General features: G+C 43.4%; 1 protein-coding gene across 1 annotated transcript in view; it reads left to right on the plus strand.

The window, feature by feature from the left end:
* Window positions 1-258: 258 nt before the first annotated feature.
* Window positions 259-14,301, plus strand: part of VWF (von Willebrand factor) — a gene marked incomplete at both ends in the record, with an annotated part of 68,214 nt that continues 54,171 nt past the window's right edge. Inside the window, 6 exons of the mRNA XM_009079332.1 lie at window positions 259-475; window positions 2,660-2,782; window positions 5,228-5,339; window positions 7,722-7,768; window positions 11,858-11,994; window positions 13,358-13,496. Coding sequence (XP_009077580.1) covers window positions 259-475; window positions 2,660-2,782; window positions 5,228-5,339; window positions 7,722-7,768; window positions 11,858-11,994; window positions 13,358-13,496 — 775 coding nt within the window. The remainder of the gene's footprint in view (window positions 476-2,659; window positions 2,783-5,227; window positions 5,340-7,721; window positions 7,769-11,857; window positions 11,995-13,357; window positions 13,497-14,301) is intronic.

Genomic DNA, 14,301 nt, shown 5'->3' on the forward strand with positions numbered 1-14,301 from the left:
TGATGCTCTCTTCTATTATATTAGTGTACCTCTGTGTATACATGGATGTGGTGAATAAATGGATATAAGTCACTATTAGCTCTTGACAATGTTATTAACTGCATGGTGGTGTTAAATAATAACTACGATGTTATTTAGCCAGAGTGGTGACAGTGTGTTTGGTATAGTTGGGTTTTGTCTCTTCTTCCTGAGGCTATAGGAAGTAATTTTGTCCCTTTTTCTTTATCTTTTAACGTTTGCTCCTCAATTTGTGTGCAGGATGTCATGGAAATCTGCCAGCTGCTAAGAACATCTTTGACCTTCTCCCGGTGCCACCATCGAGTTGATCCAGAGCCATACATCAATCTCTGTGAAAAAGATATCTGTGCCTGTACCCAGGGCATAGACTGTCACTGCTCGGCCTTCCTGGATTACGCAAGAAGCTGTGCTCATGAAGGAGTGATTTTGGATGGGTGGCCTGAAGAAAGCTCATGCAGTAAGCTGACAGAATTATTCCTAGGCTGTTTAATCCAAATAAGATCATGCTTGTCTTGCAGATTTATGTCCTGCAGCTAAAAGCAACTGGTGCTTTTCTGGAGTGTTGGTTCAGGTTGATTCAGGCACAGCAGGTTAAAATCTGATGTGCCTGTCACTTCCATTTTTATGGAGTGCCTTTGCTTACTCCCTGTTTCAGCTCTCTATCACACACATTTTTCTAGAAGTTGTCCCTAAGGAGGGATTGTTTGAACCATATATGAAGAAGATCCTGAGCTGTTACATGTCCCAGCATGGTATGCAAAGTCAGTGAAGGCTTATTTGATACACAAAGGTATGGACTAGGATGCTTAGGAGCTATTTCACATGTGGTTTTGATGTGTGACATTATCCAGCCTGTACTTACAAGTCAGCATCTTTGTGAAAGGCTCTCTAACATTCTTTTCATAAAGACAATTGTTTCACCCTTTATTTGCTCAAACCAATTATATTGAAATTGAGATGTTGCCTTTTTTTAAGCCAGTTTTTGTCTAGGTTAGAGATCCTGATTGCATCTTGAATTCCTGCTTTTATTATCCCAGTTTTGCTGAGGTCAGAGGTTCTGATTGCATCTCTGCTGAGATTTTGCAACAAGGAAGTTCATAGACTGACTGGGATGGATTGTTTTTCTAGAGGAAAGGTCATGTTTGCACCTACTGCTGATATACACATATAGCTCCACTGGAGAACCCTGGTTTTATACATAGCATGCCAAAAAAAGTAATTAAAAATTAGTCTTCTAATATATTTTCAGTGACTTTTCTCATGTTTTCCATTACACAGAAAGTACAATTTTCTCAGGATGTTTATGTAAATTGATTTCATGGAGTAACTGATTGATTTGTACTGACAACACTTTCTTCTCTGGTAAAGATATTCTACTGTTGGCCACCACTGAAGAAAACTGTTGCTTTCAGATTATGCCTAGGGTGGGAAGAGACTGCCAACCACTTGTTCAAGGGGTTGTACACCACAGGAGAGTTTGAGCTGTAGCAGTAATTTGTTACCTTTCCTTTGGGGCATAAAAAGGATCTGAGAAAAACTCATCTCCTTGCTCAGGGTGCAAGCCAGATAATCCATTTTTGCTAGGGTTATTTGTAAGTCTGGCTAAAGCCACAAATCAAATGAACCCTTCTTTGATCCTAGGAGCTTTAGAGCTCATTTCTAACCCTTGAATTCACAAGCCACATTTTTTTTCTGAGTCAGGAAAAAGTGAAGTGGGCTGCTGCCACATCAGAAGCTTACTTTTCCATCACCCTGCATCTGTGCTATGATGCTTTCTCAGGAGATGATGATGATGATGTGTTGGAGGCATGAAAAGCTTCACTGCATGGGAAGGGCTCTAGTGCTGGGCACAGGGTATGAGTGTGAGCTGGTGCCTAATTGCGTGGGAAGGGCTCTAGTGCTGCGCGCAGGGTATGAGTGTGAGCTGGTGCCTAAACCCAGGACACCAAGGGCAAGACTGCTCCTTCGTTACCCTCCCACCTCCTTCAATAGAGGATTTGCTGGGAAAGGCCAGGGTCTAATCTTTTCTTCCCACTCCATGCCCACACAGTCTTCTAGGGCATGGTATATCTGTGCATCGAAATGAAGGAATGGATATAGTGTGTGCTTGCACAATGGCCTGGCCTAGATAATGACAGCAGTGAAGATACCAGAGCATGGGTGTTATGCTGTGCTGGCAGTTCTCTGGAAGTTGGAGGGTGGGATTTCAGAGTTTTAACTGTCTCCCAGTTCTCTCTGGAAACACAAAACAATATAATGTCACAAATGAGTGGAGTAACTGCATAACTTAAAGCTACACAACACCCTTGTCTATCCAAACTACTTAGATACTATTGCAAAACTTCTCCCTGTGTCTGAGTGTTCTTAATGCGCTTGGTTTTAGTTACTAAGACTCAATTTATTAGAAAACAACTTGACTTTAGCCTCTAAGTATTTACTGCACTACCTGATAGATGGTGATATTGCAGCAAACTGAAAATCAAATGTTTCTTAAAGGTTTTGCTTCTGAGAAAGAAATCATTGAATGGAGAGGATATGACCTTTTCTGTGTCTCTGTGGTTCAGCCTTTGATAACCGAGGGATTTATTTATTTAAGACTTATTGAGGAATTTGCATTTCTAATTTCTTTCAATTGTTTCAGGGCCAAGATGTCCAGTTGGCATGGAGTATAAGGAATGTGTATCCCCATGTGCCAAAACCTGCCAGAGCCTGAATATCAATGAAGTGTGTCATGGACAATGTGTTGATGGCTGCAGCTGCCCTGGTAATTTATTTACTGGGTTATTTACAGAGAAACATTTGGCAGTCATGCTACCTATTTTCTTGGAAGAAGGAAAGCTGTGTCTTCTCTTAAATTTTCTTGAAATCAGAAACACTTCTTTTTTCTGGGACCATGCCCTAGAATAAACCAGTTTCTGTGATGCCTGTATGCTCAGTCCATGAAAGGGCCATTTTTCAGAGCCAGCTAAAAAGTAAATGTTTCTGTGAAAATCAGAATCAACTAACACTTTAGTTAGTTAGCCTTCATTTCTTGGTGAGGGACCACTTACTGTTGAGGTATCTGGATTCCTTCTGAACTGCTTTGTAGAGTTTGCACTATGACTTCAAAGATGAACAATTTCATTAATAATTAAATCATTCATGCAGGAGATTTGTTTGGGTTAAAGGGGGAAGCCCAACTACCAAAGTCTTCCTCTTCTATCTGTTGTACTTCAAGCAACTGCAGGAGGAGAGTTCCTGGCTGCAAAGCTCCATATGCTTTTTGGTTGGATTTTGTTTGGCTGCTTTTGTTTATTAGGTTTTTGTTCATTTTGAATAGGACTATCTCAGATTTTCACCCTGTAAATTCTGGACTTTGTGCAAATGCACAGAGGTGTTTACTGTTCCCCTGTACGAGATGCCAAGTGCGATGGAGGTCTACAGAGACCATGATTTGGTTACCAAAACTAGGTAGGAATGACAATGTCAGCCTTGTTTGACAAGTCATTGCATTCAGAGCTTAGAGGTTTCCTATTTAGTTGCCAGTCACTTACTAGAGGTTCAAAGTTTTCACTCTGTGGCAGGTCCTGGGAAGGTGCACATGGAGGGTGACAGGTGATATAACCAGACTCAGGAGCTTATTTTGTTGTGAAGGGTCTAGCTGTTACATTTGTGCCATCTTGGGGGTGTTGGGAAAAGCTGAAGGAGATTAATCCACTGGCTGCATAAGGGCTCTCACTATATTCTTCCTTTGATAGCTGCAGTGGTCAGTTCAGCACAGGAAAGGTCTGAGGGGACATGAACCCAGGAGCAGACAATGAGGAGCTCCACAGAAAGGGTATATGAGATGCAAAACTAATTGATGGGTAGGAGGAACTGCATGAAAAGAAATAACAATCAGGAGTTCAAAACTTTTATTTGCTGCACAGTCAAAAGGAAAGAACCTTGATTTAATAGTAAACCATGAGGATCTGATGGATGATTAGAAAGATTTAGGATGAGAATTATTCTTTTGCTTAGCTTCCCTTTAGTGCTCCAAGAGTAAAAAGAATCTGAAGGATTTGTTCAACAAATGTCTTCTCCCTTTTCTTTTTTTTTTTCTCCCTTAAATGCTCCTCACAGTTACTTTAATTGCTGTAAATGGAATTACCATTGCCAGGAAAAAAGGCAGACGTTCTGTTTTCTTCTGCTCTCTGGAGAGCCACACCACTCTTAAATGCTCAGATCTTGTTTTGTATATCTCTCAGTGGAATGATTTTCTCAACTGTCAAGGTCTTTCCAGGATGCTCTATGGGAAGAATGGTAGAAAGGGAGACTTACCTGTGTCTCACTGTCAATGATGACTGCTGCTGCCAGGGGAAAAAAGCCAAAGTCTCTGCAGGTGGTGGGAAGGAGTTCTTCGAAGAGAAGGGAGAGGGGTTTTCATGAAACAAAATGTTTTGCTACAGCAGCTGTTTTAAAAACAGGAATATCAATTATCTCTCAACACAGAGAACAAAGAGAAAGAAACTTGTCCTTTCTTCTATTGCTAGCTTATAGTGCTGTCTTAGACAAGTCTTGTACCTCTATTTATCTTTGTAGGATAAAATGATCTATATATAGAATAGGTAATTATAGTTGTGTAATATGGAAACCTCAGCAGTTGGATCCAGGTAAGGAAGTTGGCCCTCTTGCTTTTTGCTTCTGCAGAAGCTGAGAAGAGAATTCACAGCTCCATTTGATAATGTTTCTTTCTCTCAGACCCTCCCTGCTAGACTTACTTGGTGTCCAAATTTGTCTCTTCATTCTCTGCTTTGCCTCCTCTTAAGTCCTCTTATGATTAATACAAAACCTGCCCGGACACCTCTTACTGCAGTCAGTGAAGTGCAGTTTTTCCAACAGTCAGGTTCTAGACCAGCTCTGATCATGCTCCTCATGTTTGTTTCATGTATGTTCCAGTGTGTGTGTTTCGGACCTGGGGACTTGCTAAGCAAAGAGCTTTTCTGGGAGCACCAGAAATGCTTCGTTCAGCATGTCTGAGGGAGAGGCAGCAGTAGAAGGAGAGTAGACACCAGCCCGTGAGGCTTTTTGGCAAGCCTCGTTCATTTTTATTGCTGTTGGTGACTAAGTGTGGATGATAATGCATATAAAGTCTTGCCAAAGTATATGAAGAACTAGCAAATGTAATTGTATTTGTGTTTCTGTCCCTGTGTGTGTGGTATGTGTATCTGATGCCACCCAACCTATCCAGAGGGGCTGCTTCTTGATGGTGAACACTGCATTGAAAGCTCTGACTGCTCCTGCATCCACTCTGGAAAACATTATCCTTCTGGCTTCACCATCTCCCAGGACTGCAACTCATGGTAAACTCTCTGTTGCTCTGGTATGGTTGCTATAGATAAATACTGCACTCTGGTCAGTGACTGTTTTGGATGATCTTTGTAGAAATGTCTTTCTCTCCTGTTTTAAAATTTCCTTTCACTGGCAAAGGACTTGCTCTTTTGTTGAAATTGCCAGCCCCTTCCAAGAAGTGAGCTGTTCACAAAGACAAAATCAGCTCTGCTTTTAAGGGGATATTTGATCTGATAGAACAATGTGAAGGTCATACTCCTTCAAACAGCAGAGAACTACCTGTTTCCTGTGGATAAGACAGGTCAGCAGGTTCCCATGTCTGGTTAGTGTCAGTGATGGTGTCTTTGTTTTAACTTCCTACATGTATTTAACCTCTAAACTACATTGCTTTCCAAGAGGAGTTAGCCTAGGGCATGTTCTTGGAACTTGTTACAAAGCTAATAAGTCTTCCCAGCTGCATGGCTCATAATTTTTCTTACACTCATGCATGCCAACCTGAAGGGGAAGGCTAGTAGTCTAAAGAAAGGAAGGGGAATGAGTAATGTATTCCTGATCTGGTTTTGTGTGTGTGGAAGGAGTTCGGACAACTCTGTGCTCAGATGTTTCCAATTGGAGTACAGAAGGAGGACGTGGTGAAGACCATGATGTGCAGAAGAAAGATGGTCTGTGGTTCATTCCTGTTAATCAGAAGTTTTTTTGTTAGCTGCATGACGTGTAACAATGTGAAACATAACCATATATGGTTCATCCCTGTTCATCAGAAGTTTTTTTGTTAGCTGCACGACGTGTAACAATGTGAAACATAACCATGACATTAGCATTTTATCTTTTCCCCTGGAACTCTCTGTAGCTTTGAGCTTGGCCACATTGTTCAGCCTTAGTGCTCTTGGGACATGAGTGCTGCCTGATGGACTGCTTTGTGAGAAAATGCTTCCTGTTATGGTTCATCCCTGTTCATCAGAAGTTTTTTTGTTAGCTGCACGACGTGTAACAATGTGAAACATAACCATGACATTAGCATTTTATCTTTTCCCCTGGAACTCTCTGTAGCTTTGAGCTTGGCCACATTGTTCAGCCTTAGTGCTCTTGGGACATGAGTGCTGCCTGATGGACTGCTTTGTGAGAAAATGCTTCCTGTTATTCAAACTTGATACTGCTGTTGAGAACGTCATTCCATCACACTGCATTTACTATCAGACTCCCAACAAACGGGTTTCAAGGGCTGGGCTAATTAAAGGAATGAGAAGAACATAATACCCTTTGAAACTTCATTGATTTTGGAGATTCTAGGATGGCCTGGCATGGTTTCCCACAGACCCAGGGATGATAGCCATCTCAGTCACTCTCAGTGCATGTCACATACCGTGCTTGTGGGGGTGGCACTAGATCTACCACCCAAAGACACTGAAGCAGAGACAATCCACCTCATTGCAACTTGCACAAAAGGGAAACTAAAGAAGGGGAGCTTGTGTTGGCAGTGTGCCGTCCGAGTGCTGAAGGTCTGCTTTAGCAGAAGTCTGGCTGGCTGGTGAAGGAAAGGGATTATTGCTCTCCTGTGATGAACTTGTGAGGACGTGACTGGAGTAGCGTGGCAAGGGCCCAGCACTGCAAGAGAGAGGATTATGGACTGGAGAGAGTCTTCTGAAGGACACTGGACGTGATCACAGCAATGATGTTTATGACATGAGGAGAAGCAAAGGGAAATACCTTTGTTTAAAGGCTAATGAGGGAACTCTCAGTGCATAAAGAGAAGCTATAAAGAAGACAAACTCTTCTCAGAGGCAAATAGCAAAAGAGTATGAAGCAATGGACACAATGTGCAGCAGAGGAAATTCTGTTTTGACACAAAGAAAAATTTTTCCCCCAAGATGGTGCAGCACTGGGACAGCTGCCCAAAGAGGCTGTGGGACCTTATCTTGGATATTTCTAAACTCAAATGGACAAGGTCCTCAGTCACCTGATCTAACTTTGATGTTGCCTTCTTTGACTTGGAGATTGTAGTATATGATTTTTCTAAAGATCCCTTCAAAGTTTGTTTTTTTCCATCTGTGATTCTTCTGTATTGATAGACATACCTTGAGAACTGTATTGAAAACTCATTCCACCTCAGTGAATATAGCTGAAAACTCTATGAAACACTAAGCTTTGGTAGGAAAAAGCAGAAATTCCTGAGTTTTGCAACCATTCCTGTTCATATTCCAGGCAGTTGCTGTCAAATGATGATAAGAAGGGCTGAATATATTAAGAAATGAGGTTATGGGAGATAGAAGGAATGTTGGGGACTGGTCTAACTTCCTTGAAACAGGGCCCCATGCTTCAGGTTGAGGAAAAAATTGCAACAGAAGATTTGAATTCATGTACTCTTGCCTAACTTGCCATTTTGTTTTTCCTAGCATTTGTCGACGTGGCACCTGGATCTGCAGCAATGGGGAATGCCCAGGTATGTTGGCTTGAGTCTTTTCAGGTTTTGACAAGCAAGCCTTCCCTACCTTCCTCCCACTTACATCCTACTTATACTTTTTTTCTATACAAAAAGTGAATGTCTTTGTTCTTACTTGCTTGCTCCAGTTCAATCTAGATGGGATCATACTCCTAAGTTCTTCTCATGAAACAAGTTAGACATTGTGCTGTGTGGTTTATGTGTAGCAATGAAAAATCCTATGGTTCCTCTTTTGATTACTTAGTTTACCAAGATATAAGGGTCCATATGTTCAGAGGCTTTCAGGTAGAGGTACATTCCTGCATTTCTTTGATCATAAACAATTCCTTATCTGATTGTCTGAATCAGCATACTTTTGTTGATGGGACAATTTGAAGTGCTGGGAGTAGATTGGATCACTCAATACCCCATGGGTTGGGGCCCTAATGGTCATGTTACAGGTGAAGGAGCTACCGCCCCAGGGAGGAGGTGGTCTCCCTGCCTTCCATGGGTGGTAGCAGTCTGGAGAGGCAGGTCTGCAGCTGCTCTTGCTCCTCTTCCTCCTGCTCCACCTCCCAAACTCACTGGTACTGATGGCTGCTGCCCCAGTTTTTTGCCTGCATGGACATTGTGACCTTTCATGCTGTGCACTGACCAGCAAAGTGCTGCCTTCCTTACTTCCTCCTGCTAGTTCTATGGCCCATCCCCTGCCTCAGTTCCTGAACTGTGTTCAGCCATGGAAGGGCCTGCTTGACCTGAAACAGCACCTAACTCTGCTTGCATTGTGTATAAAGTCTGCGGGGAGACAGGATGGCTCTTTATCTTGTTTGTTCTTGCTTTTGGGAACTGAGAGTGGAAGGGTAAGAAGAGACCGGGGTTATGTCTGGACAGGAAAAGAAGAGATTTCGTGGGTTTGGTGGTTATGTTTTGTTAAGATGAGAGTGTGCAATCCTCACAAATTAGGAGAATTGCAACAGTCTTGAAATGCTCTTCCAAAAAGTCTTGTTATTAACAGTGAGCTTGCCTGACCAATCAATGCTCTATTTCCTCCTACTTTAGACTGAAAGAGCACTTGCCCCAAAGCATCTGCAGTTGAAAAAAAAACAACAGGGAAGGGAGGGTTATGCAAATGTTCAAAACAGAGATGACATTTTTAGTGAGCTATGCCAAGCAGGACTGTGAGAAACCCTGTGCTTGAGGTGTTCCCTAGAGAGCTCTCCAAGTGCAGGGAATCTCCCTGTCAAACACACAGCATCAAGGACAGTCCCAGCTGATTTGTGATGTCTTTTAGCTAATGGGCAATAACATGATTAGAAACAAGAAATAGGTATTTGTTTAACTTGAGTTTTTACTTAGGTTATAGCTTTTAATGTCCTTGCTTTTGGGGCTGCAATGAATGGGCCAAAGTTTTATCTGTGACTCCAGCCATGTTTTCTTCACAGTGATTATAGAAATGAAGATTAACCTGGTATTGAGGCTTGCAAACAGATATTGATATACAGTTCTGTGCAAGAGGGAATATAGAATTGTTTCCTTTTTCTGAATTGGGAAGCTGTCCCAAATGAACAGAAGTGGAAAAGAAAGGCAGCTTATTTTTGTACCTTGTGTCAATATATCCAAGTTACTTTTCTCCTAATCTTGTGCAAGACTGAAGGTAGTAGAAGTGCAGCTGTTGTATATGTGCCTGCTAACATCTATAAATTCTGCTGAGACAGTATGGGAGGGCAGCAAAGCCTCCCAAAGTAGTAGTCTTTGGGAGGAACAGTTGCCAAGTTTATATTGTTACCTGTGCTGTTTACCTCTATTTGAAGCAATATCACAGCATATTTTTATTGTTGGTTGGTTACCACAAATATTTCTAAAATCATGTGTCCAGAAAGTTCGTGTACTTAGACTCGTATAAACTCTTAGTAGTCCCATTATTTTGCTACCAACCTGTTTGTCAGGAGAGGTTTCTTACACATTGTGGGAATGAATTGCCCAGCTCTAAGTCTGGTGATAAAACTGGGTCCCCAGCTGGAGGGAGGGCAGTGTCAGCCAACTGGCAGGAACTGGCAAGCACTAGCAAGAAGCTCTCAAGCTGAAATCATAATTGAAATAATTATGAAGGCAGTAGGTTTCAGGAAATTTCATGGCATGCATTACACCAAATGGAGTAGGCAGAGGGACCCATAAGAGGAGACTTTGCCACAGGAAAGAAATGTCCCTACCAGGAGCAATGCCAGAGGGCTGGGACTTGTCTTGGATAGCAGTCCCTAGCTCTTCAGGCTGCAAACCTGTCCTCTTGGCTCCTAGTTGCAGAGAATGCCCTGGAAATCAAACTCTGTGTAATATGATAGGTTATGCCTAGTTTTCTTTAAATTTGTGCTCCAGATCTGATAGCCGACTCTGAAGATGAGTAGAATAACACTTGTTTTACCTCTTTAGGTAAATGAGGGTAATTGAACAGAATTTCCAGGGTGAGCTAGTAAATACCAAGCTGCCTTACTCTCCAGGGAATGGCAGACCTCCAGGGGGTACTGGACTTCTCTTAGGGCAAATCAGAGTTGTGCAAGGCTGAGGATCCTCAGGATCTGTGATGTTATGTTTTAGCACAGGCTGGTTTAAGACGGTTAACACTGAATAATATGTTGAAGAGGGAAATTTCCACTTGGTGTTCATTAAGCAGATCTTATGTGGGACTCATGGGGTTCACCTTCCAGCTTGTAACATTTAACTTTTCTCCATCCTCTGTCAGGGCATTGCCAATGTAGGCCCTGCACTTTTTGTTCTGGGCAAGGAAGTGGTTGTTCATCTCATTTGCCATGGGATCATCTCTAAGTGTGACGGTCTTCTCATAGGAAAGATTTTCTGTGCAAGCTTTGTAGAGTTGGAGCCTCCCTGTGTGTTTGCATAACTGGGTGTAATACTGCCTTCCTGGAAATGAAAAGCCACAATTTACCAAAACAATTAAAAATGTTGATATGTTTAAATAGCCTCTTTTTGTAGTAGAAGGGTGGGTAAGCCAGACTTTCACACAAGTCTGAAAGGACTTCACATATAGCTATTGTAACTATAAGATTATTTTTAACTTTATGCTAGTTAATTGGGATAATGGTTCAGAGTCAAGTCCAACAGAAATTATCTTCCAGCTCTTCGTAAGATATTTTCACTTCAATGTTAGAGTAACTTAATAGTATTCAAAGCAGCCCAACAAAGGAATCAACACTTTTGGGGGGCTGTGTGTGGAAAAAGCTTTCAGACACTGTTGCCTTTATAAAATCATACTGCAATCCTCTAAAACCATGAGTAAAGAGAGGGAGGGAGCTCACAACTGGGCAAGACACAAGTGTGAAACACAGACTGAGAATGAGACACCCATGTCATGCAGTGAGAGTCCAACCAGTCTTGTTAAAAATTTTGATTTTCAGCTCTGTAGAGATACCTGCACTCTGCAGCCAGCTCCATGGATCCAGGTGTGCCCCACTGGGTTAAGTAAAATTGGATTTAAAGTGTGTTATGTCAAGATGTTGCAAGCTCCTGCATAGGGATAAAGAGGCAGCATGTCCCACTGTATGGAGTGTGTGACTCATGCTGGATAATCCTGAGTGTCTTTCCCAGCTTTGCCAGGCTTAGGCATTAGTACTTCCACTCTCTGTGCCTCAGTTTCCCCATTGTATAAAGAGGGAAACTTAGTTCTTACATAACAGAGAGCGTGGGTTGCTGTTTAAAATTGTTTAGTGCCTCCAGCACCTACCTCAGGTATTGGGTATGACCTAGCCTGCCAAGAACTTGGGTGACCGTGATCAATTTCCAGGGCGTTTTTCACTGATGTTCTCATGACCATCCATTTGAAGCATTGCATAGGCTTTTCCATAGGCACAAATTTCAGCTCTGGAGTGTGATTTATGCCATATTCCCCAGCTGCTGTTGGTGCCTCTGTTGCTACTGGTAATGCTTGACAGGAATAAACAGGAAGACAACCATCTTGCTGGGGCTTTCTGGTCTGCAGGGAGCTTGGGCCTTGTGCAACCTTCTCCACCAGGCTGCTCTGCAGTGACTTAGTGGGGACAGGCAGGATTTTCCTTACTACTGTCACTGGGGTGATTAATGTCACTTTGCCTTTTCCAGGAGAATGCTCTGTCACCGGCCAGTCCCATTTCAAAAGCTTTGACAACAAGTATTTCACCTTCAGCGGGATTTGTCAGTATTTATTTGCCAAGGACTGTGTGGAAAATTCCTTTTCTGTGATCATCGAGACAGTGCAGGTAATAGCAGCCTTGGCTGGTGCCTCTGCATATGCTCTTGAGAGAGTGGGAAGGGCTGTGGGAGTATGAAATGAATTGCAGACACACAGGCCAACAGAAGTAATTCCCCTACGAAATAATTAGTTTAAATAACAGATGCAGTCTTTCTCCTTAGTTAATAAGTGTTTGCTTCTCCTCACTGCCATTCCCAGGAGCCAGCCTGGAGATGGAGGTTTGTAATGAGGTTTGGAGAACAGGCACTCACCACCTCTTTGCCAGCTGAGCAAACAAACGAAGGCGACGGTGCACCCCTTGCAAAACACCCTGAGTGCTGGTGCCTCTAGTGCCCATGGGGAAAGGACATTTCCTCAGACCCTGGTGAAGGGTGCATTGCCAGAGCAGTACCTTGAGTTCCTTCCTGTTATGTTGTATAAGCTGAAGTCATAAGCTGGTGATTTTTGTTGCTCACTAGCCAGTCAGCAGCTCCTGATTTTCTTCACCATCTCCCCTGATGGATGTGTGAGAGGCAGTGGAAACTGCCAGAGAGAGGCAGAAAAGGGAGTCAGGCCAGTGCGGGAAGAGATGGAGACCCTAGGGGGGATGTCACAGGGAGGTGAACACAGTGCTGAAATTAATCAACCAGTTGCACTTGGGAATAGGTGAACAAACCCAGTAGGAAGGTGATTTGGATGGTGGAACTGAAGGAGGGGAGAGGTGTGATGGAGTCAGGAGACTGGCAGGAGAGAAGGGGAGTGTCAGCCTGTTATGCAGGACGTAAGCAACAGAGAATTTCAGGCTTTTGGTGACATGGGCTGTGACAGTTCTGTGCACCATCTATGTCTGTATCCTGCATTAGAAAGCTCTGTTAGTGCAGCTCTGAGGTCATCTGTGCTTGGGAACTTGCAGAACGGGTTTGCACTGAAACTTCCTTTTGGAAACCAGGGAGGAGAGCTGGGGCCCTGCAAGCCTTGTTTCTCATCCGTGTAACCCACAGCCAGGAAAGCAAATACCTCATGAGACTCGGGTAGTGTGAACTGTCTTGCTGTTCCCCAGGCTGATGGGCTGTGTGGGTGCTTCCTGCCCCTACCACAGCTAGGAATCTGGCCACAGGTCACTGCCATGGGCCACCCTCAGGGGCCGGTGTAACACCCCCAGATTGCTTTCCAGGCTCTGAGTCAGGGAGCTCCCTGGCGTGTGATTAGCAGGATAATGGAGAGAAGGCTGCCAGCCTGGTGTTTGTGGGATGCAGATACTAGATCCATAAACCCATTGTGACACTCAACACCTCCCAAATTAGATGCTGAAATGCCTTCTGAGGACCTGGGGCTAAGTCAGCAATAAAGTGAAAGCTTGAGGTTCAAGGCAGGTTATCCGTTCTCTGTAGTGTGCAGATGATCTTGATGCCGTGTGCACTCGCTCAGCTTCTGTCCGGATCCGGGATATGGACAACAGCATCATTAAAATGAAACATGGAGGAGGAGTTTCACTGAATGGACAAGACATACAGATCCCTCTGCTGCAAGGTGTGTTCATATGGGCTAGTTCTGATCAGACACTGAAGGGGTCCTGCTTACTGGTGTTTTCTGGCATACCTTAGCCCAGTTCAATCAAAAGTGTTTTCAATGCCAAATTCTCACTTGCAGTCTCTTGTAGACACTGTCATTTCAGATTCTTTCCAAGCAGCTGACACATCTTAGCTCCTTTAAAATCAGGAGAATTAAGGTGGTGTGCACGTGTGAGATTTGTGAAAATCACCATTGGTCTATTCTTTTTGAAATTATTATTTTTTTATCCAGAAGCTTGAAATCATGAAGTCACAGAATGGTTTGGATTGGAAGGGACCTTAAAGACCTGCTAGTTCCAACCCCTCTGACCATGGACAGGGACTCTTCCTGCTAGACCAGGTTGCTCCAAGCCCCCATCCAACCTGGTCTTGAACAATTCCAGGGATAGGGCATCCACAGCTTCTCTGGGCAACCTGTGCCAGTGCCTCACCACCCTCACAGGGAAGAATTTCTTCCTAATATCTTATCTAAACCTACTCTGTTTCACTTTGAAGCCATTCTCTCTCATCCTGTCCCTATGTCGTCCAAGATGTCAGCGTTAATGCCTGAGGTTTTGCAGAACGCACATATATCCTCTTCTAGGGCCTCTGAGTGCCTTCAAGTAGAGCCTGTGGACAAGTTCATGCAGATATAAACTGCTGAGCAGGCACGAAATTTGGGAAATGTGAAGTGGGCATTTCTGGCACCCCTAGCTTTGGCAGACCTGTGCTCTATGTTCAGACCCAAGCTCTGTGGCAGCTGCTCTGTTGGTCCATTCAGCAGG

Source organism: Acanthisitta chloris, unplaced genomic scaffold (genome assembly GCF_000695815.1).
Source record: "Acanthisitta chloris isolate BGI_N310 unplaced genomic scaffold, ASM69581v1 scaffold13627, whole genome shotgun sequence".
NCBI classification, from domain to species: Eukaryota; Metazoa; Chordata; class Aves; order Passeriformes; family Acanthisittidae; genus Acanthisitta; species Acanthisitta chloris.